This window comes from Squalius cephalus, assembly GCF_949319135.1.
Source record: "Squalius cephalus genome assembly, chromosome: 12".
Taxonomy (NCBI): Eukaryota; Metazoa; Chordata; class Actinopteri; order Cypriniformes; family Leuciscidae; genus Squalius; species Squalius cephalus.
In genome coordinates, this window is record NC_137133.1 from 6,021,245 (window position 1) to 6,045,418 (window position 24,174).

At 36.6% G+C, this 24,174-nt stretch overlaps 1 protein-coding gene across 3 annotated transcripts; it reads left to right on the forward strand.

The window, feature by feature from the left end:
• Positions 1-1,161: 1,161 nt before the first annotated feature.
• rnf144ab (ring finger protein 144ab) lies at positions 1,162-19,473 on the forward strand. Of its 3 annotated transcripts, XM_079888295.1 has the most exons (9): positions 1,162-1,275; positions 1,374-1,446; positions 13,981-14,134; positions 14,547-14,651; positions 14,776-14,836; positions 15,176-15,386; positions 16,195-16,342; positions 16,602-16,691; positions 18,043-19,473. In XM_079888295.1, exons 3-9 carry the CDS (start codon positions 14,000-14,002, stop codon positions 18,172-18,174), a joined length of 882 nt encoding a protein of 293 aa, XP_079744421.1. In that variant the 5' UTR covers positions 1,162-1,275; positions 1,374-1,446; positions 13,981-13,999; the 3' UTR covers positions 18,175-19,473. The 3 variants fall into 3 exon arrangements, with proteins under 3 accessions (XP_079744421.1, XP_079744422.1, XP_079744420.1); XM_079888296.1 differs by lacking the exon at positions 1,374-1,446 and having other exon boundaries at positions 1,194-1,275; XM_079888294.1 differs by lacking the exon at positions 1,162-1,275 and having other exon boundaries at positions 1,310-1,446.
• The last annotated feature ends 4,701 nt before the right edge of the window (positions 19,474-24,174 follow it).

A 24,174-nucleotide genomic window follows, 5' to 3' on the forward strand; every position in this document is an offset into this window, starting at 1 on the left:
TGTTTTACGTGAAGTGAATCTGTAGATCTTGTCTGTGTGATAGAAACAGAGCCATTATGCCGTAAATATTTTTAGATATATCCAGTTGTGCATTCTAACATCTAAGTTTGCATCAAAATATAAGGAATTAATAATTGCACAGTGTTCGGTCTTCAGCACAATGCTGCAGGTTATGCATGCTTTACAGGACATCATTTTCAAACATCAGATTAGCATGTAGATTATTATGCAGACTTCCAAAACAACTAACATGGTGAAATATAATGCGTTGTAACATGTCCTGGCATGTTCTGCGGTGTAGACAAGTGCACTGTTTTCATGGCAGAATGAATTAAATCTTTTGTGACGTTGCCACTGTGGAAGCTTGTAAGTCTCACACTGACATCTAGTGAGAGTCAATGGTAATGACACTACAATATATGTCAATCTCTCAGATTGCATAGTATTATTACGTACATATTCACACTGTAAATATTGAAATGGTTTGTTTTGCTTTGATCATTATCATAGCTTTAATCATGTATGAATTAAATGATGAAGGCTTAAATGCAGTTTTATTTTTACTTTCATATGAAAAATCGACATTCTAGATCAGTTGAAGACAAATATACAGATAAAAATATGCTGTAGTGCTGTATCCTTCTAAGTTTGGGTCAATTCTATTTTAATTTCTTGTCATATGTATTTATTCTATGTATTTATACTTAGTCTTACGGTTATGGGCGATCTTGGGCTTTGTTGTAAATAGTTATATACACAAAATGTTTAATAAATAAAGAATCACCAAAAAAAAAATGCTATAGTGCTGTGAAACTTTATTTCTTTCCGTTCTCATCAAATTTGGGGTTGTATCATAAGTGTGAACAAAAGAACGATTTTTTTTGTGTTGTTGTTGTTGTTGTTTTATTCTAACACAAAATGATTTTGTCCCATACCTTTGATATAGGCTATTATGTGAAAGCGATTTCAATGTGACCCGGATCAAACTTTAATTTACATTAACTGCATGAATTTTTAATTGTGGTGCTGTTCTAATGTGTCATGCACAGGTCAAATTAGGATAGCTCTATGCACGATGATGCTCACGATGAAAACCAGCAGATGGCACTTGACGCTTACGTACACCTACATCATTATTCGCGTCGCGTCAGCAGAGGGCGCACGTGAGCGCGGATCTTACAACAACACATCGGTCGCGTCTCAGCCGCGCGCCTCTAGGCGCAGTCAAATGGCGCTTCTCCAGAGAGCCATGGCGATCAGTCCGACCAGCTGATGGTAATTAGGGTATAAACCGCTTTTCCCGACATATTACTGTCTTACGATTCTGTAAGCTATTATTTCTTATTTTATATGCGACAAATGCGGACGTATAGGAAGACATTGCGCTTAGTTGTGCGTGGAGCAAATGTTATTCCTATAACGGACTGACAACTGATAGATCCTAAGGTAAGCAATGCATGTAGACAGACATGTAGTGGTACTTTAAATCATTCTGTTTTTATAGCAGTGATTTGTTTTGTTTGCATGCAACATTGTATGTTTTATTTAAAAATGTAGCTGTTGTTGACGTTTGCAACACGTAACATGCTGCAGATATTTTATGAGTAAGTTACACAGGCGTTTGGGAAATCTCAGCTTGCTGTCAGTCTGATCCGATTCGCATAATCAAGGGAAACTCCATTAGATCTTATACGAGCTACGATAGAACAACAGGCTTCCCTATAGGGCTTTCCCTTTAATTATGAGCAATAGCATTAATGGTAATAGTGACATCTAAATGTATGGGTTTAAAACGCTTCAGAAATGTACTTTTAGGAAACCAAGTGTTGTTTACTAACGGCTAGACTACTCAGAAAACAGATGAGTTCATGTGTTCCCTTTCCCAGGACATAGCTCAGTCAAAACATGACCTTTTACAATGTTTGTGGGAGTTGTTCTTAATAGTTTGTTATATAATGCCGACAGTCTACTGATGATTCATTGGGTGAATATGCTTCCCACATTTGCAAGGGTGTTTAATGCATTAGGAAATCGGTTTGATCAATGTGAAATAACCTTCTTTTTTTTAACAAACGTTGTTTTTGCAAATGTGTGTGTTTATAGAGAGAGAGACAGTAATGCATTTACTAATTACATTATTTCTTAGTTTTCTGTTAATAATTAAAATAGTAATCTGTGTACCTGTAACCAGTGTTATTTTAGTATTATGTTTTTATAAATATTTTAAATGTGATTTTATTTTTATTTTTCATTTTAATTTAAGTTAATTAATTAATATTACTATTAGTTTAATTTTCATTACTGTTTTAGTTTATTTCCTGTTAGTAACTTATTTCAGTTATTTCAACAACAACAAAAAGTTTACATTTTTAGTTAACGTTAATAACTGACTGTAACCATAAGTGTGGTTCACATCCAAATACTTTATTATTATTTTTATTTTTTTTCTTAAGATTTTATTAGTCTGACAATGTGCTGCTATATTTTCTTCTGGTCATAGAAGTGTGGCCGAGCTGTACATGTGCCCTATTCATGCATAGACTCCTTCAAAGCCTCTCTCAGCTTAGTTAGACTCAACTAGCAGTCACAGGCTTGGTATTTGTTGCTGTGGCCAGCCTGGGGGTGACCCAGATCATTCGTGTTATAAGTTTTAAATATTAAGTATAACTCTAGATGTAGAGTAGTGCTTGGCCTATTGATTGGCAGCCTGTTGCGGAGTTACTCCCCAACAGCAAAGATGTCAAAGCCAGAAAAGTCTTAAATTCAAAGAAATGTGCTAAATAGATTCAAATGAGGGAGTTATGAAATTAACTCTTTTTTGACAAGATTGCCTATAGTGTGTAGAAAACTATCACTAAAAGGAATTTTTGAGACCTGCTTTGAACTCCACCTCAAAGAAAACTTACGCATTTGTTTGGTTTATGTGAAGGTTGAAGCCTTTAACCTAAATGGGAACGTTCAGACTTAAAGATAACAAGAGGGGAAGTTAATTGAGCTAAGTGTGACGTTACAGAAGTGGGCTGAGCATGAAAGAGGGGCATTAGTGTCTGCTGTAGTACAGCTGGGGTTGCAGCTCTGAATGTCCCTTTCATGAAATGCACAGGGACTTCCAATGTCCGGAACAAACTGTGCCTGCCAGCTTTCAGTGTTCCTGCTCTATACGCACACGGGCAATTTAAATATTACATTAAGGTTTTGTTAATATCTCAGCACAGGTAGATGGATTGTTAATGAGGCCATAATAACTAAATTAGCCTATTAATGTGTCCTTTATGTTTAGCATCTTTTCAGTCGAGTGAGGACAAGAGGCTGCGGTGACTAAATGCATGCTGATCACCAGCTTTACAGAATGTGAGGTGTATTTATGTCTGGTGGAGCATAATATCAGCCTACAGGGGTGTTCGACTAATTTTATGGCATTTTACAGACTGGACTAAGTGTCGCCTCATATATTATGTTGTCTTGTACCTTAGGAATTAAAAAAAAAAAAATGTATGACTAATTTAAATCACATACTTCCTTAGACAAACTCTGATCAACATGATCAAATTACCATGAATGTATCGTATTTAGCCTTATTCAGTGGTTGAGAAATTCCCTCTTTTTTTTTTGTACCTCTTCATGTTTAATGAGTGACTCACACAAACTGTAGGTAAATATGAACTGGGACACTTTTCACTCCGATTTAGATGAAAACCTTGCATTTTCCACATTGTGTTTGTGTTATTTAAGGAAGTTCTGCTGTTTTTAGATGTGAGCTGTAGCTAAAAGTAGAATATTATTAATACATCATACAGATATGCAAAATGTAGCCTACTTGTGGTTTATTTAGCGTAATTTAATTTCAATATTTTTCTGCAAATCATCCAGATTGGACTCCTTGATGGGGCCTATATGTTTGATACTCATGGCCTAAATCAGGGTTTCCCAAACCTTTTTGTCAGCCAAACTCTTTTGGCATAAAAGTTTTAACTGATGTACCCCCTGAGATTAAGACAATATTTCGTGGTTTCAATGTTTGTGGTTCTCTGATATAGGCTACTGTTCCTGGGTGTTTCTGCAACTACGGGCACTTTTAAGTCCCAGGAGTGAAATTTTAGATTTGTGTTAAAATTTGTAATTTGAGTGTCAATACACACATTGACATAAAAAATAATGAATAAATAATATGATTTAATGTAAAATTATGAAGCATTTATAGGTCCAAACACCATTTTTGCTCATGTCCCACACCCATGGTTTCAATGTTGAGATACTTAAAATTAGCTCATTCTTTTACAATATGACATTATTTCAAATGGAATTGTTTAATATACAGATTCATTTACAGCATCTTAAAATTCTTTGTATTATGTACTGATCATTTTTATGATTTTTATAACTAAATGTGCCTGTCCCACACTTTTGAGTCCTTACCGCAACAATGAAGAAAAGCTTTTATTATGAAATTTTATCGAACACAAACAAGTCTAGTTTCTATGGAAACAGAAATTATCACTTGAGCACATTGCTGACAGACTGGGCCACCACATTACCTCACTCACAAGATACCAAAAAAATAAGGTAAACATCATCTTTTCTGCTCTAGTATTTATTGTGCGTCCTTACCATTCAGCTTAATAATTGTGTATTTTTAAACTACATTTTAAAAATAAATGTATATTACTGTTGAATTCATGTATATTAAGATGCTAAGAGTCAAAACTAATGTGGTAGGCCTTGCTAGGTGCCAATTAGCAAAAATGTCATTTCCGCAACATGTCTTTACTGCAGCAAATTTAGGTGTTGCGGTAAAGACCTTGTGTTGCGGTAGAGACAAATTCAAGGTTTACAGTATATTAAATTACAAATATTCAGTATATTATTAGTACTGAAGTATATATTAGTATATATATATAAACATGCCATTTTTTACATAAAAAAAGTAATTTTGTCCTTACCGACACAAGATGTCATTACCGCAGCACTGCTCTATTTTCATTTTTTTCACTTTTTCATTTGCAAAAAAATATTTTTACACTTAAGTTGAGATGATTAACACATTGAACTTGCAACATCTGTCATAAAAAGTTAATTGTTATTTTTTGTGTGTATGGAAACAATTGACATCTAAGGTTACTGTATATTTTTTACATGGCATAGAAAAAAACATGAAATTCCTATTTTGTATATTATTTTTTTTATATCAGTATTTATAAAACTGCACCAAATTTGAAAAAGCTATTTAAATATATAAAAAAATGTATAGAAATTTCTAAAGAAAAATGTATAAAATGAACGTTATTGTAACGTTGCGGTAAGGACACTTTTTAAGAAGATGACCCGAAAAACATAAAAAATAAACATGTTCCAGATTAAAATGTTAACGACTACATTCTATTTTGTGTAAATTTTTATATGTATTACAGACTGTGATGGTTAAAATTGAAATTCATAGAGGTTGATTTTTTTTAAATTGGGATAGTCAAAAGTGCCCGTAGTTGCAGAAACACCCTATATCATGAGTTCACTGTGAGGTCATGTTGCATTGTCAGAATTATGGCTTTTTTTCCATCTGCTAAACTGTAATAACAACTCCCGACATCAAAAGAACAATGAATGGCAGTGGATCTGAACTGAACAGATCAGTAGAAGGAATCCCAAACGAAGTAGGTTAATCTCCGTACTAATGAGGCCACAGGCCATTGACTTCAAAACAGAGATTAAATTCACCAAAAAGTAAAAAAGCGACTTACTTTCAGAACCTTGATTTCTCAAACCTCATAAATGCTTATGAGAACGGAGAGTACACAAAGACAACTCTCCTACATATTTCTCTGTATTCCTCAGTATTTGTTGAATGAGAGATGATGGGTGTGCATTTTGAACTGCTACAAATCCTTTGATTCCAGCTATTCAAGTAATCTGTTCAATCCTCTTTAGATCATGCTGTCTACACTGAAATGGAACAAGCTCTCTAGACATTCATCTCCTGAGCTTTCCCAATGCTTTCTGGTGCACACTGCGGATGTGTCACTCAATTAAACACTTAGCAATGATCTCAAATCCTTGTTTGTGAGACGATATCTCACATGATCTTATTAGTTGTTACTCAAATCTTCTTATTAAATGATTACATTATATTGTGGTATAAGCCAAAATATTAATTAAATTAGGCAAAGCTGTTAGTGTCTGACATATTTTGAGTATTAAAACAACCGTAACATTTCCTTACCTATAGTATGGAATCATATCATGAGGAATGATTTTCCTTAATCTTTTGTGAAAACATCAACATCGTCTCATTCTGAACTTCTGTACATGATGCAGATGATCAAAAGTTTTTAATTTGGCTTATTTATGGTGTATAAAATCCTATCTTTTTCGTGTGTATTACTATGTTACTCCAGTAGGTCTTGCAGAGCATAGGTCTGTGCTCCATAGTCATGCATATGCTGGCATGCGTATGGCAAAAACAGGAAGTGTTGCTGTTTCCTTGGGCAGAGCTCGCATCCTGTGCTTGGCTGGAACACTCTCAGCTCCCTCAGACCCGCACACTGCCTTGCAGTGATTATTTAAAACCACACTCTTCTAAATGAGGATACATGCTAGTTTTGTTATATTTGCAGAATTTGCCTTCATTGTTGTCCATTCCTCTTTGTTCTGAAGTAGTCATTGGCATTGGCTTTTTCCACATGGCCACAGTGTTTTCTGCATATATTAACAAATTAAATGTGTAGTTCACCAAAAATGTCCTATCATGCCCTTTTACGAAGTCTTGATTTTGTTTTTGGGATGTATTAGAATATGTTTTCATGCTTGATTGTTAAAAAAACGCGTCGTTAGTTACTGTTTCGATGAAGCCACTCCTTCCGAAATATGAAATGTGCTGTGATTGGTTAGCTGGCCCAGTGTGCTGTGATTGGTTATTCAACCGCTCCGGTGAACCGTCTTACAAAAGCGAGAGCTTACAAAAGCAACAGAAAACAAGCTGTTCTCCATAAAATGTGCAGCACACAGATAAACGTTGGGGTTATAATGTTCAGCAACAGTGATTAAAACAAATTTTAACCACTCTAAATTTGTCAGACTTAATAAGGCCAAACATTTTGAAACTGGGGTGGGAGGAAAAAAGGTTACAAAGCAGCAACACACTTCATCTTCTCAAGCAGGCCTCTGCTCTGCCCCCTTTTTTGCGAATTCCGTTGATGGGGATTATTTAAATGAGTAACAATATGATTTCATAAGATCCGGAAAATTCTGTAACAGTCTCATTTTTTCCTTTTCCACTATCTGTCATTTACTCATTTTGCTAAAGTTGAAAATGTGGATTGTTGCCCTTTAGTAATGTTAGTCTAAAAACAAAAAGGATCAGTGCTGTCAAAATGGCCCCAAAAAATAGTCTTACTGTGCATTCACACCGCCGTCGGCGAGAGCATCAAAGTTGCCGGAATTCATTCATTTTCAATTTGAGCCGGTGGCGAGAAGCTGCGAGTATTGGACGGTCATGCCGTCGAGGAGAGTTGAAGTCAGGTCAACTTTATGGTAATGAGCTATGACGCGGTTCGGAGGAAAAATGAAGGAGAGGTTGATGATTGCTGTGGCGGGTTTCCCATTAATTTATGACTTGTCCCTGTTTGCTTACAGGGACATAAATTAAAAAAACGATGCGTGGACCTAGGTGTCTGAAATTGTTGGTGTTCCTGGCGAGTTGCATTAATGTTATATATTTTCTAAAAATAAGCGGAAATTGCATGCTAACTTTAGCGCCATAGCATGCAAAACAGTGTTGCTGCTGTAAATCAGTCGGTTAAGTTAACGTTCCAAATTTTTACAAGATCAGTGTTTGTCTCTACATCTGTGGTGTTGTCAACAAATTGCTTAGCTGGAGAAAATAATGATAAATGCCATTAGGCTTAAAGGGTTAGTTCACCCAAAAATGAAAATTCTGTCAGTAATTACTCACTCTCATGTTGTTCCAACCCCGTAAGGCTTTCGTTCATCTTCGGAACACAAATTAAGATATTTGATGAAATCTGAGAGCTGGCTCACTCCTTCATAGACTTCTATGTAATTTCATTCTGCCGGCCCAGAAAAGTTAGTAGAAAAATCGTTAAAATAGTCCAAGTGACTACAGTGGCTCAACCTTAAGTTTCTCAAGCGACGAGAATACTTTGTTGCGGAAAAAAAAACGACTTTATTCAACTATTCATTCATCTTCTCAGTTCTTGCGCATGCATCGTGGCGCTCTCGTGAACTCACGTCAGAGGCCCACACAGAAGAAAATGAATAGTTGAATAAAGTTTTTTTTTTATTATTATTATTTTTTTAATTTTTTTTTTATTTTTTTTAACAGTTATTTGCTGCACTCAAATCAAATGAATGTTATAGTTAATAAAAGACCAAGGCTAGTAAACGTATCCTATAGGGCTGCACGATGTGTCGTTTAAACATCGATATCGCGATGTGCGAATCCACGATAGTCACATCGCAGGATGTGCGATGTAGGCTGTCGTAGTTAATCCGTGATTCATTAACCTTACGGGCCAGCTGCTCCCCGGCCTTTTTAACACATATGATTCGCGGATTAATTGCACATCTTAACCATCATAGAGTGAAAGTTTAACATTTGCATGTGTTTTTAAGTCCTGTTAGTTTAACAGGGCGCATTTAAGAACGAGCAGAGCGAGAGAGCCCCGGCCGCGTGCGCGCTCACCTTCACCGTCTTCAAACAACACGAGCGCTGTCTTGCTCTCTCTCTCTCCCTCGCGAGTCGCGCATATTAATCAAAATCAATTGACACGATGGAGTCGAACAAAAAAACTATCCAGTGATGAAATGTTTTCTGTGTTGACAAATATTGTGCGATATCCTAAACTGCCGAGGTAATTACACAACGCGTGCCGTAGACTCGCCTACATGTCAGATTCGCGAACTAATGATTCCTTTGAACCCGAACCGATTCAATTTAATGAATGGTTTTTAAACAACTGACCTGTCCAACACTGAACTCACGAGACGTCTGAATTGGTGTATATAAAAAAAAAAAAAATCGTAGCACGTACCTTACAATGTTCTATTTATTAAACTATTTAACTACATTAGTTAACATTTACTATTAGTAAACTGCACTTCTACAACATTGTTAATTTCAACATTTAGGCTATATAGCCTTATTGAAATCAAAAGTTGTACAGTATGTGTTAATGCACTGTGAAGTAAAATTACCAAACAATAACAGCTGTATTTTTATAAACTAAGATAAACAAAGATGAATAAATACAGTAACAAAAGTATTGCTCATGGTAAGTTCATGTTAGTTATTAGATAGCCTACATTAACTAATGTTAACAATTCAAACCATATCCTAAAGTTACAAACAAATCATTTAATTTAAATAATACTCTTTTTAAATCATTTAAAATGAGAATGTAAGTGTGTTTACCCCATATTTGTTTGTAAGAAAAAAATAGATTAGATTTCATTTCATATCGCAATATATATCGTAGAAAAATAAAATATCGCAATGTCATTTTTTCCTAATATCGTGCAGCCCTAGTATCCTATAAACTGAATGTTGAAATTAGACTAGTACTTAACCATGAACACAAAAGCAACACCACACAAATGGCTTTTAATTCATTTCGTTAGCAAACATGTAACTTTATATGCTTGTTTGCTTTGCGACCCCTTTAAATAAAGATTACAAGACTAAGCATTCGATCCACGTCAGAGTGTACACGAATCTTTCTACAGCGTTGTTGGCAGGGCGGCGAGAGCGAATTTTGATGCGCTCGACGGCGGCGGTGTGAAAGCACAATTAGTTTGAGTCTGACTAGCACAGATATATGCTTATGTATTCACATACTCCTCCTTTGTAATGTAATCCAATTAAGCAATTAGGTTGTTCAGGGATTTCAGTGTTGTTGCTGACACAAATCCGAAGACCTACCAAAGGCATCTCTGTATGTTTGTTCTGAGCACATTTAGACTAATTTAAAGTGCTGCTTTTTAAACGTTTGATGCCGATATGAAGAGGTACAGTGAGTTAGTGTAAAGATTTGTTTTTGAATACTGATACTTTGAATTTGTCTTTACATTGTCTTCATTTATGGAATAAAATGTCTTTTAATGTTTCCACCAAAGGTCTTGACTATAGCCAAACTGTTTCTAGACCGCTCATAAGAGACAGTTGGAGAGACAATGGAGAGAACAGGCTTAATTTGGCTTCAACCTAGATAGATTAAAAATAGATCTTATGTAAGACCTTTATCAGTTATATAATTTTACTCATACTTGCGCTCAAATGAAAGTTATCTTGGCCCCAACGCTTTTTGCAAAACTGAGCAAAGCCAGTTCCTTTATTGAAGTGATCCGTGAGCACTTTTAAATGTGCATACGCAACAAGAAAATGTGCTTTAGAGCTAGGTATTACAGTAGTGCTATTACCTCCATCAGCAGATAGAGAAGTTCAATTACAGTGCCAGGCTTTTGGACACTCTCCGTCTTCATCTTGGACTCTTTGAGTGATTCATTGTGCCAAACTGATGTGCGTGACCCAACTTTATAGGGTATTTCCCTTCCTGGCCCATTTCTATGTAGGAAGAGCTCAAGATGTGGGTAGTTGTTGTCTAGATGAATGAACAATGGAGGTTTATAGGCCTTCTTTCATGCCTGGGATTTCCCTTTAGATTTTGGAAAAACTCTGAAAAGAAAAGAAGTCTTTGGTGGACATCTTTGTTTTTTTAGTAATTTATTCCTTTTCAAAGTTACCTTGTTCTAGTTGTTTGTATTTGAGTCTATTTTTGAACTACAGTGTAGGGTGTTTCTCAGAGGCCTATTGTTTATATAGTATTATATTATAGTATTTTATTATATATTTCTGCATTATTTGCTAAAAATGACCTTTTTAAACGGTTTGCATGAACAACTTGTCTACCATCGGTCGTAAAACTAAATGAAAAAAATAGGTATACAATACTGACTCACTCATTTTGGCACTTGAAATTGTGAGGGATTCGTGGGAACAGGACATTTTGACTGACTCTTCATTATGTGTTTATCCTCAATTCATCAAATTTGAAGAATAGAATCAAATGGAATTGTTTGGATTGTATAAAGTGGGCATTGCAAATGCAAACTAAAACTGTTTTATGTGAGTGACAGGTTGCTGGAGAAGAGGGATTGAAACTTGTCTGGCCATTGGACACTGTTCCTGATGACATTTGATGTATTATGCCTATACTGTTTGACTGTGGCCATGATTTTAATGTTTGAGACCAATTTTGGTAATTATGAAAGATTTATTTTGTAGCAGGGCAAACTCTGCAGTCTTTTATCACTTTTATTCACACCGACGAGGTTTTATTGCGACTGTGATGAATCAGAAATTTAGGGTTGCGGTTGCGGTCCTACAGTGTGATGAAGAACCGCTTAACTGGTGATGTTTGATGCAGTGTGTTTGTCAGAGTAAGAGAAATCATGCATTCTCAACATTGCCTCCTTCGCACTAAAGAAAAAGCAGTCCATGATAGATTTCTACGGAAGAGGATTAAGGCCAAGCAATGATCAAAAAATAAAACCATCTCGAGATTAAAGTCATTATAATGCGAAATTAAACTCGTTAAATTTCGAGGAAAAAAAAGGCGAAATACAATCTTGAGAATAAACTCATTAAATTTCGAGAATAAAGTCGTCGTGTTTCGAGAAAAAAAACTCGTTAAATTTCGAGAAAAAAGTCGAAATAATCGTGAGAATAAACTCATTAAATTTCGAGAATAAAGTCGTTGTGTTTCGAGAAAAAAAGTCGAAATGAAATGTAGAGAATAACGCATTTGATCAGTGTTCATTGCATAGCCTACTGATAGAGGACATGGCAGAGTTGGATCACTTAGTCAAGCTATATTTTAGACTTTCTTTCAGTAACAAAGAAACACTATCAACTTTAGCTAATTATGACAGAATAATATTTAGCATACGAACTTTAAAGAGAATTTGCAAGCGGATAGGTCTTTTTAGAAGAAAAAAAGTCCAATTTGCGCGATGTACTCGCTTTTGTCGAACATGAAATGACAACCAGTGGACAAATGCAAGGTTATCGCTGGCTTCACCTACGCGCGATTCATCGAGGTTTCGTGGTTTCCCAGGATACCATAAGACGCATTATTAAACTTGTTGATTACGATTATTTCGACTTTTTTCTCGAAATTTAACGAGTTTTTTCTCGAAACACAACGACTTTATTCTCGATATTTAATGTTTATTCTCAAGATTGTATTTCGACTTTTTTTCTCGAAATTTAGCAAGTTTAATCTCGCATTATAATGACTTTAATCTCGAGATGGTTTTATTTTTTTATTATTGCTTGGCTCTAATCCTCTTCCGTAGATTTCAGACACTGTACAACATTTTATTTTTTTCATTTGAGGATTTCATAAAGTGCAGTGATTTATGGTGTCATTATCATTGTTGTCATAAGATGTACATCATAGAGTCACTGCTTTGACTTCTACCCAAGATCTCAAGGCAGGCGACCTGGAAAGCAATGATCATAAAGGACGGAATAATCTCACCGTGTACACGTGGCTTTACAAATGATATGACTGAGAGTTGCTGTGTGGGTGTGCTGACGGAGGTGAGAGGCCCAAACGGAGAGACGCACAGCCTGCTGAGAGCCGTTTGTTGTTTGGGCTGTCGACTATTCCCGCCACCACTAACACGATGAGATCCTGCAGGCGCAAGCACATGAGTCTCCATCTGTCTCCACCTACACAGATATCTGCTGTGGGGAAGCGCACTAACTAGTCCATATGAATGTTCCTCAGTTCATTATTTCAGCTCATGATGGCGTGTAGCGCTCAGTGAGGTACAGTGAACCACATTACTTTTTAGTAACTTCAGTTGCAAAAAGTTTTGCTGTGCCATATTGGGAAGGAGCGTTTGAAAGTTTACACATACAGTAGCCTTGTAAATGATATGTGTGTGTTATGCGGAGGTCTGTTTGTTTTTAGCGAGCTGCGCCGTGTTGCTCGTACTCTCTGAGGGAGTCTGTTCTCCAGTGGAGACAGTCATTAGTTTTCTTTGGGTTGCCTGGCAGCAGTACTGAAGGGATATTGACATACTTGCCATTGACTGATTGGACAAGCTCTCAGCAAACAGCAGAAGCTCTCGGGAGGAAAACTGGCAGACAGACCAAGCATTTTAATGGATAAGTAATGAGATCCCCTAAATCTTTGTATCTATGGCCCTAGTTAAAGGAACCTTTTTACCCTTTAAGTTTAAAATATTGTCTTTTGTATGGAAACGGTATCAGTACCATATCAGCTTTTGGCCTACATTCGAATTTTTTATTAATCAATATTGTTTATTTAATTGTGCCTGCTAATTTCCATGATTTATTTTTAACTTTAAGTGAGCATTAGATGACAACAATGGTAATCTTTAAAAGCACTGCTAAAATTTAGCTTATCTCAAAAACAATATCATTTTTTTCTTACTCTACATTTTAATGTTTTGATCATTGTTATTGTTAACTGAATCTAAAACAATTTTAATTGCTTTTAGTAAGTGAAATAAAGCTAAAATAAAATGTTATTGTTAGATGGAAAAGCTGAAAATTAACTGAAAATGATCTTGCTTTGGCAACTAGCTGAAGTGAAACTAAAATAAAAAAGTAAATTAAATAGAAATAATAAAAGTAATATAAACAAAAAATATGGAAATATGAAAAAGGCAAATAAAATTAGTAACTAAAATTTAAACTGAAAATATAAAAATAAAAGCTAATTCAAAATATGAATAAAGGCTATAGTAGTATATAAATTATACTAAAATCATATTATACTAGTTATACTAAAAAAAAACAATGGTTGTGATGCCTAAATTCACTTGTTGCATTTATTATTTATAATTTGTAGTGTTTTATTTTTAAAGATAGATCAAATATGGCATTTATTTACTGCTTTAGCTGTTTTTAAGACATGCTTTCTCTCTATCTTTTAGTGTCCCGGATCGGCATACCATGAGCAGCTCTCGCTACGAACCCAGCTGGGACGTGGACCTGGCGCCGCTTCTGTCCTGTAAACTGTGCCTGGGAGAGTTTCCCCTGGAACAGATGACCACCATCTCCCAGTGCCAGTGCATATTTTGCAGTCTGGTAAGGACTGTGTCTTCAGTGGCCACTCCTGTGTGTGTTTCAGCAATGTGCCAACTAGTGTTACAAAACAAATTGTAATGCAGTCTCTTATGTGAGAATACAGCAGTAATGATAGATAGATAGATAGATAGATAGATAGATAGATGGATGGATGGATGGATGGATGGATAGATGGATAGATAGATAGATAGATAGATAGCAGTTGATTTTGCCATGCTAATAAAGATTTTTTTTTAATCTTGATATGTTCTCTACGAGCAGCTCTTGAATGTTGTCTCAGCAGAATGCTGTGATGGTCTGATGTTGGCTTGACTACAATGAACAGAGTATTTGTGGGTGGAAACATAACCACAGGCAGCAGTTGTCTCATCATTTTTTCAAAGATGAAAAATAAGAAATCTGTCTCTTGCAGTGTTTGAAGCAATATGTTGAACTGCTCATTAAAGAGGGCCTCGAACCGGCCATTAGCTGTCCAGACTCTGCCTGCCCGAAACAGGGACATTTACTGGAAAATGAGGTAAGTTCACTTAAAATGTGTCACGTTTGCTAGAGACTAGAAAGACTATTGAAGTTTTAAAGTATTACGACAGTCTCTCTCCCTCTGTCATTTGCTCCTGTCTTGCTCATATACTATGCTGTAGATTGAGTGTATGGTGGCTGCAGAGGTCATGCAACGTTATAAGAGACTCCAGTTTGAGCGAGGTGAGTTTCCCTGAGAGATGCATAAGTGCATGGTCCTAAATAATTTCACTTTTTACACCCATCTCTAACTCATCTGCTTAAAAGCTCTGTTTTTTGCTACTGTCTATAAGAAATGCATTGCATTTTTAATTAATATTGCTTTGTTCCTCTAAGAACAGAGTTTTCTGTCATGTGTAATATAGTATTTTTATACTTCAACATCCTTTTTTTTATTTTTTTTTTTTTTATTTTGACACATTCATAAAACTTTTACACAGAATTGTTGTAGATGTCTGTAGTAGTTGCAGATTAGACCAAATGGGTCATCATTTCAAGCATGCTGTTTGTTTTTCCTTACAGAGGTGCTTCTGGATCCTTGTCGGACCTGGTGCCCGTCGTCCTCGTGCCAAACGGTGTGCCAGCTGAATGAAGCAGAGGTGCAGTTGCCGCAGCCGGTTCAGTGCCCTCAGTGCAGTCTGCGTTTCTGCTCTGCCTGCAGGGCGGACTGCCACACCGGCCAGGCATGTCAGGAGAGCCTGCCAATTACCACCTTCCTGCCTGGGGAAAACGGGTAAAACCTCAGCATCAAATCATGTAGCACTCACAGCAGAGATATTGCTTCTGTGGGCGTACCTCATTATGTACAGATAATAACAATTCTTATATTCCCCTTTATTTAAGTTTCTTGGCTTATTTAAAGTCTCATTTTGTTTTACAGCACTGCATCTGGTAGTAATTTTAGTTACAATTCTGTTTAGAGTCCTTTTGATTTCAACAAAAACACTTTTTTACAATGCAAAATAATTTTGAAAACCGATTAAATGCATCAAAATTGACAGTAAATACATTTATATTGTTACAAAATATTTATTTTTCAAATAATGATGTTATTTTGAACTTCCTACTCAAAGAATACCCCAAAACATTAATCCTAAAAAGGCCACAACTGTTTTCACAATTGATAAGAAGAACAGAAAATCAGCATATTAAAATGATTTCTGAAGGATCATGTGACACTGAAGACTGTAATGATGCTGAAAATTCAGCTTTGCCATCACAGGAATAAGTTCCATTTTAAAATGTATTAAAATAATAAAAAAACAGTTCCTTTTTAATTGTAATAATATTTCACTACTGTAATAAGTTTTTACTTTATTTTGATCCAATAAATGCAGCCTTGGTGAGCATGAGACTTCTTTAAAAAAAAAAAATTCAACTCCAAAAACTGTAGTGTTTATATATAACTGTGAAGTATGTTAGCAAGTTTAGGTTTTATTTATAATCAGACTTCATAACATTAGCAATATGTGTCTCTCAGACCCTAAACAGAACATGAAGCTCAACATCTGTTGTGTTCCATGTTCATCTCCCCGCTTCAGTTTCAACATCAAGAGCCTGGAGGACGAGGCTCCGATCAAACGCTGTCCTAAATGTAAAGTGTACATTGAGAGAGATGAAGGCTGTGCCCAGATGATGTGTAAGAACTGCAAGCACGCCTTCTGCTGGTACTGCCTGGAGTCTTTGGACGTAAGTTGTGCATATGACATGTTTAACAACTTATTATTATTATTTTATTTTTTCTATTATTTAAAAGAGGCCAAAAAATGCCTATACTAATTATGCACCATAAAGGTAGAACTCCCATAGGAATGTCTTATTAAATGTGTTATTGCTCCACTACAGTCATGCTTGTTTAGACCGATGTATTGTGGGAGTTTTAAAGTGCTGCTTCTCCATGTAACTCATATTTATCTATGACACTAACATCTTTCCTTCACTTCCTCAGGATGACTTCTTACTGATCCACTATGATAAAGGTCCGTGCCGGAACAAACTGGGACATTCCAGAGCCTCCGTCATCTGGCATCGGACACAGGTATGTGCCACATGAGCGCATCCCTCCAGACTGCAGATCTGAAGAGCTAGACAAGCTGGACCACACATTTCACCTGAAATAACCCTCCAATATTGTAAAAGTAACAGAGCATGATCTGTCGGTGCAAGGTTAGAGATATTTGATTGTATTTGAAATGGAGAGAGAGTGAGGGGTGGCTGATCCTCAAAAGCACAACAGGGCAGCGATGCCATTTTAAACCTGCCAAAATGTTTATGCATATGATGCATCTCTTTATCTAGTGGTAGATGTATAAAGGGCCCCCCCCCTCCCCCCTCACCTACTGCTGTATGTTAATATTTCAGACATTTGATGTAGAGGGAACTACATTGTCTTAATATTTTGTTGTAACAAATCATCAGTTTGATAATTCAGCACTTATCTCAAAACTAATGGGCTATTCCATCAATTAAAAATAGGCATTTTAGAATGAAGTCATTGTTTTATATAAACAATGTATATATACTGATCAAATGTTTGGGGTCAGTTTGTATTTTTTTAGCAAGTCTTTTATTCTCACTAAGACTTATTTATTTGATTAAAATACTGTACAAAATAATATTGTGTATTATTTTATTTTTTTTATTATTACAATTTAAAATAAGTTTTCAAATTTATACAGTATATAGTTAATTTTTTTCCTGTGATGGTAAAGCTGAATTTTCAGCATCATTACTTCAGTCTTTAGTGTCACATGATACTTCATAAATCATTCTAATATCTTGATTTGGTGCTCAAGAAACATTTATTATTATTATCAATATTGAAAACTAATATTGTGGAAACTGTGATTTTGTTTTCACTTTTCAGGATTCTTTGATTAATAGAATTTATAGCAGTTATTTAAAAAGATATCCTCTGTAACATTATTAATTCCCTATGGTCACTTTCTAACAATTTTAAAATATCCTTGCTTAAAGTATTAATATATCAATAAATTATATACATTTTTATTTATTTTTTTATGAGGACACAGTATCAATAGTTTTTTTTTTTGTTTGTTTTTAAAGCCAAGTGTTTTGCATGTTTGCTTGTTGATATTCCATTTTATTTAGACAGTTCTTTAACATTTTCAGAACTGGAAAGTTTTTACATTTTAGATGCTCCCAAAACTATATAGAAGCTTTTTTCAGGAAAAAAACTAAATCAGTACCAGCAGCATAGAATAAACACACAGATATGATTACCAAGAGCCATTACTGCCCTCCCGTGGCAGAATGCCTTCTGGTTTGACATGTAAGAGCATCACAGACCAATATCCGTTTCAGTTTATAATCAACAGGAATGTGTACACACATGTTTCTCATTGTGATCTTTTCATTTGTGTGATCAGGTTGTTGGGATCTTTGCTGGCTTCGGTCTGCTCTTGCTAGTGGCCTCCCCTTTCCTTTTGCTGGCTACTCCCTTCGTCCTCTGCTGCAAATGCAAGTGTAAACGTGGCGACGACGACCCTCTTCCTACCTAGAGCTCAGTTTCAGCTTCAGGAGGCGACTTGCATCTCGTTTGGATCAGCTGTGATCCCACCTCACCTGATTCTCCTGAGCACACTCTGCAGGGGCATTGGTGAAAGACTCGGCTCGTCTGTCCGTGAGACTGCACGTCTCCGTTGCATTCAAATGTTGACTTGCATTGAAAGGTGTTTTGGAGGAGCAGAGAAGGTGATTGGATAAGCCATCGGAGTTAAATAGATGTGTGGAAGCAAGCACTTTTGTTTCCTGTATGACATACAGCTGTTCTTTTGTTACACACTGTCTTGTACTCTTTTCTCATCTTCACTGTTTCTTCACTTTATGTGGTATAATGGTTAACTAAGCTTTTTTATGATGTTGTTTAACCTGGGATATAACAAAAGACAAATTCTGTTGATTACAGACTTGACAGGAATACACTTCTTAGCACTGCTTTCATTCTTGTAGCATAGTCACACAACCTCAATATTTCTGCCAGTTTTTCTAGTGTATTTGCAAATGCATGCTGGAGGCAGAGGATGTTACTTCCTGCAGAAGCTCTAATGAACCTCAGCCTGCCACTTGCTTCTGTATGCTTCCTGTACACTCTTTCTTAGGACAGCAAAACCTTGTTCTTCCATTTGAGTTTACTCAGATACTTGCACACACACCCCAGACGTAGCAGACGTGCCACCTGATGCCTTCTCAAAGCTTGTAGGTTTGGGCGTTGCTGAAATATTTCTTATCCTCCTGGTATCGGAGAGTTGGTCACATATCAATCACTGTTTATAACCGAGCTATCACAAACGTATCATTAAAGCAAGCTAATATTTTATTGACGTCGTGAATGATGTCATCTACATGCATTTTGTTGATTTTAACAGATATGTTGGCTTAACCCAGAAGGGTCTTATCCACAACCTGTTGAAGATCCAAATACAACCTGCATTACCATGTGCCTGCCAATTTAGGTCAAAGTATTCAGGCCAGTGAGGCTTAACTTCTTACTTTTCAGGTCACTCTAGGAGGTGCGTATTTAATTCATTCATTTTTTGAAGTCATACTATTGGGAACAATTTGCCAAATGTGATGTGTAAGCCCATGTGTTCACTGTCTAGCACATTAATAATTGGTTGATTACTAGGGAACACCTACTGTAGTTTTTGTTCTTGTTCAGTTGAATATACCTTTAATTTTTTTTCTATGTTTTGTACACTTTTTTTTTTTTTTTAAGTGTTAAAACACTTTTTGTAGCTAACTGTATATACTGTGTATTCACATGTTTTTCATGTTTAAATATATTATGCTGCAGTGCACTTGGTTGGCTTTTCTTTCACAATAGAACAGTTAAAAAAAATAATATTTTGGCCCATCTCCATACTGCAATTAAGTGAGAACAACAAAGCATTTGCATTGTCATTGGATTAAAAAAGAAGACTAGAGTTTTGCTCATGCTCGATTTATATTATATTGCCCCTTTTTAAGACTATAAAGGTAAGAAAAAACAGTTCACTCATAAGCGAGTTTTCTGTTACCATTTGCAAAATGTCCCCTTAAAAATTCCCCATGAGTTTTTTTGGCTTTAAATATGAATGTTAGCCTTACTGTTATCTATAAGGTAGTGTGCTCCAAAACAGTAACACAATTCCTATTTAGTCTCTCACTTCTGCCAATATGGATCAATGAGTTCTGCTGCACCTCAGCTTCTGTCCAATCAAATGCTCTCTAGAATCTAAAGCTTCCAGCTCCCTACACTATAAATGGACACTGAAGCTGCAGCTACAATCATCACTTGTTCACACATTTACTGTTTTCTACATGGTGAATGGCACATAGTGCACTATATAGGGGATGGGGAACGATTCAGACAGTGTAAATATGCTTTCCATTGTTGTGAATCAAGTCTGGTTTCACGTTAGTGTCACACAAACTGCAGCAGTGCACACACAGCTTAAAGCTTCTAAATTACAAGAGAAACGTTCCTTTATCCGGGGTTAAGAACGCAGTGTGAAAAGCCCTTCTGAGTTGCCACTTCTCAAATGATTGCAAATTTTAACATAAATTAATCCATATTTCCAAACATCTTAAATAATCTATTAAACATGTGGACGTCCATCTTTTGAAAAGCGTGAGAGGTTTAGCTGGGGTTCTTTTGCAGCATCTGGTGGGAAGCCGAAGGGCCGTGGCTGACCGGGCAGAGGGGCTCTCGCGGGGCCAGTGGGCATCTGCCTCGACCCGCTACACTTCACCCTCCAGCATCATATATTCATGCCCTGCTCCCCTCGCACCATCTGTGTCCACGCGAGCTCTGGTGACACGCAGGACGGGCAGAGCAGGGGAAGGGCATGGCCACGCTAGAGCAGACTGCGGTGCGCAACGCTGTGCCAACACGAATGGAAGAGAGAGACATGAGCACAGCTGTCTTCCTGTCACTACATTCGCTTGGATGTTAAATTAGAGTTGTGAGCATGTGTTCGGTACGCTATAGTTTATAAGTATCAAGTTAATCACGCTTTTTGTGCTTTTTTTTTTCAGTTGCACTACATGTATTTATCCACAAGATGGTGTGATTGACTAAAAAAATTTTTTTTTTACCAGCTTCTTCCTGTGAAGTTATCAGTCGAGCCATGGCACACACACTTATAATAATGCAAAACAGCGTGCTAGTCTTGGTTTTCTGCATGTGCCCCACTGCTTTTACAATCTCTGACCAGAGCTCGCGTTCCTCCGTCGCGTGCCCCATCCGAGCAGATGAGGCCCAGCGGCCCGCTGGCAGGTGTTGGTCCTCCTGTCGGCCGCAGCTAAGGGAACTTCACTGGGCCTTTGTGCCCGCTTCAGCCTGGCTCTGCCGTCCCGCTGGCAGATGGCATCAAGCTGCGGGCGCCTCTCCCAACTATAATTACCAGCTTCAGCTACAGATGGAGACAAGCAGGCGCGATGGTCCCTGTATCCTCTGTGGCCTTCACCAACCTCCGCAGTCTGCCCTGAAAAGCCTAAACAGGCCTGCTGCTAGGACAAACCACCACACACTTCACCAACTGCTAAAGTGTCTCTAAGCTTCCTGCAGATTAATAATGTGTAGATGTTCCATCGATAATGTAATATATGCACAGCTGATAGATGGATGGATGGATATAGGCTACTGTAAAGAAATCAAGTTTTTTCAATCAGACATTCAATCCACTTTCAGTCAGCTTGTTTTGCATTTCATTCGTGCACTTTATTTTGTCACGTGTCCAAAATACAAAACTCAAGTTAAAAAGTTAATCTTGAAGTATTAACTGTCAGAAATCTTGCTATTTTCTTAACAAGCTGAACTGATCTATTTGAAATAGGATGACATTGTGGTAGGAATAAATTTTGTTTTGCGTATTAATCCACAGTCACTGAACTACAAGGAAGTTACATCCTCTTCATTCAGTAAAACAAAAAAATGATTGAAATAAAGCTGTAATAAAATAAAATGTTGATATTAGATGTAACTTGTTTCAGGTAGAGTAGTCAACATTTTAAGTGGATCAAAAAAGTTAGCTAATCAAAGTTGCCCCAAGACAAGAACGGATAGTTCAAAATTCATGTATAACTTTGATGAAAGGTTTTGATCCACTTCAAATGTTGATCTACTGCAGTTCAGTTAGGCAACATTTATAATTTCCATGTTTTTTAAGTGTAAGTTGTAACTACTAAATTTACTCAAACTAATGCTGAAATAAAATAAAAAAAGGTAAATAGAAATAAACTTTTTTTTTAAATGGCAAACTAAAATGAAAACTGAAAATATAAAACTAAAAGGTAATTCAAAATATTAATACATAGGCTACTATAAAAAATAACACTGTCATCAGTACATTGGGGTTTCTTCTACACTGTAAAAAGTGAATAGTTGGATCAACTTAAAAAAATTACTTCAATTGGTAACACCTAAAGAAATTGTTTTCTCAACTTAAATTATCACGTTTTATCGTGAAAAACGTGATCATTTAAGTTGAGAAAACTTCATTTCTTTAGGTGTTACCAATTGAAGTAATTTTTTTTAAGTTGATCCAACTATTCACTTTTTACAGTGTATTCTCTATAGACCTTTTGTCTCCACCAGAGAAAGATTACCATTTTAAGGCATCCTAAAATGTCTATGCTTATTTTCCTCCAAGCTAAGCGCTCGCCACTCCATCTACTTCCAGTTTCTGTTGAAGGTCACGCAGTCATCAGCTCCTGGTGCATAGAAAGCATGATATCTGTCTTTAATGACCAGCTGACCTTCACTGATCACACTGCAACAACTGCCCAGTCCTGCTGCTTCATCCAGGACACGGTATTTCCAGTTTTACTGCAACCTTATCCCATCTGACGTATTGAGGATTTGTTATCTCATGACTAGCAGGTTGTTATTCACTTCTCACTGTCTGCATGTTCGTTCAATCCCTGGATCCAAAATGCAGGGCTGCATCCCAATTCTTGGACACTACTGCTGATGGGAAAGTCTGTAATTTTTGAGTGTATAGAAATACAAAAGGTATACTACCATGTCACAAAATTGTCTTGATACCACATATTGTTTTTGCATTAGCGTGCAAGCATTAGCATTAACAGTAGCCTACCTTTCTGTTTATTGTAAGTGCGCTGCTGCAGTCATGTCTCCTGCTGAGCTCTTCAGAGTCATGGGGATCCTGATTGGCTGTCAATGTTTTTAATCGTTCATCAGCTGGAAAAAAAAACAATCTGAAAGTGATTCCAGTGAATATCATTCATCTGTGTTGTTACTATAGTTGTGGACTACTCTTCTCATAGAGTCAGAAGGATTATTAAAACTTTGTAGTTAAAGTTTTCATTATAATTATTGTTCTTGGTGTGAACAGACCATGACTTAATCCAGTTTGGCAAACCGTTTTCTACATTTTGGGTAATACTAATTATAATCTATAATCAATTTAGGATGCATTTATGAATTGTGCACATGCTTTTTCTTGGGGTCTCACCTTGAGCTTCCTGTTGCAGCCAGAATCAGATTCAAGATCTTGTTTCTGTTCAAAAATGGAGCCAATGAAAAGGCCCCATTTTACACCCCAGCTGGGCAACAGCGTTCATCTAATTCTGGTAAGAGCAGCGTTTTCTTTCCTCCACATTAAAGACTATTAGTAATCACGCTTGTTAACCAAATCTGGAGGTCCTTTCTGATTATTTCCGGCTGTAGCTAAGGACTTTATTTTATCTGCTGCAAAAAGATCTCAATCTTTCTTAAGGTCGTTACGTTAGTAAAAGCTGTCCGAGATGCATCTGCGTGTATGTGAAAGTGTTTTAAAGTGTGCCTAGACTAGCGGGAGTTGGGTTAGTTCTCATGCCCAGCTGGTCCTTCTCTGAATCAGACATGGCTCTGCAGTAACAGATGGGTACTCTGGGGAGACGTACAGAGAAACAAGCCTCACATATCAGACACTCTCTGCTCTAGATCCACACTACTCTCAAGATTGCCCCTCAGCCCTTGTTGAAAACCGCTATTCACCATTACTCCATTAGCTCTTTTAATATATTAAGTATGACATTACTAGAGTTGCGTCAGCACTTTGGGGAGATTGCAAAGAGAGGGACTGTTCTATTGGGTTGCTGAATGCGGTTGTGCATCCACAAACACAATCCCTGAGCACTGTTAATCTCGCCAACAGAATTAGTAATGGTAATGTTTGTTAATTGAGTTTTTTTCATCAACCATAATGACATAGAAAATGCACAAAAAAGATTTTTATTAAAACATTTTGTTGACGAAAGGGCAGAGGAAAAATAACACTGCAAGATGTAGTAATGCACTAATGTTGTTTTTTGTGTTTTTAACCCTTGTGTGGTGTTCATATTTTTGTTATTCAGCCAGTGTTCGTGGGTCTTGTGGACCCGCTGCATTTATGGGCTTTTAATTCAACACTATCAAACAATTTTATGTTAAAATACTCAACAGATGTTTAATTCATCCCAATTACAAGCAATATAAACAGCATATATGGTTAATATTTTCTCTTTACCTTTGT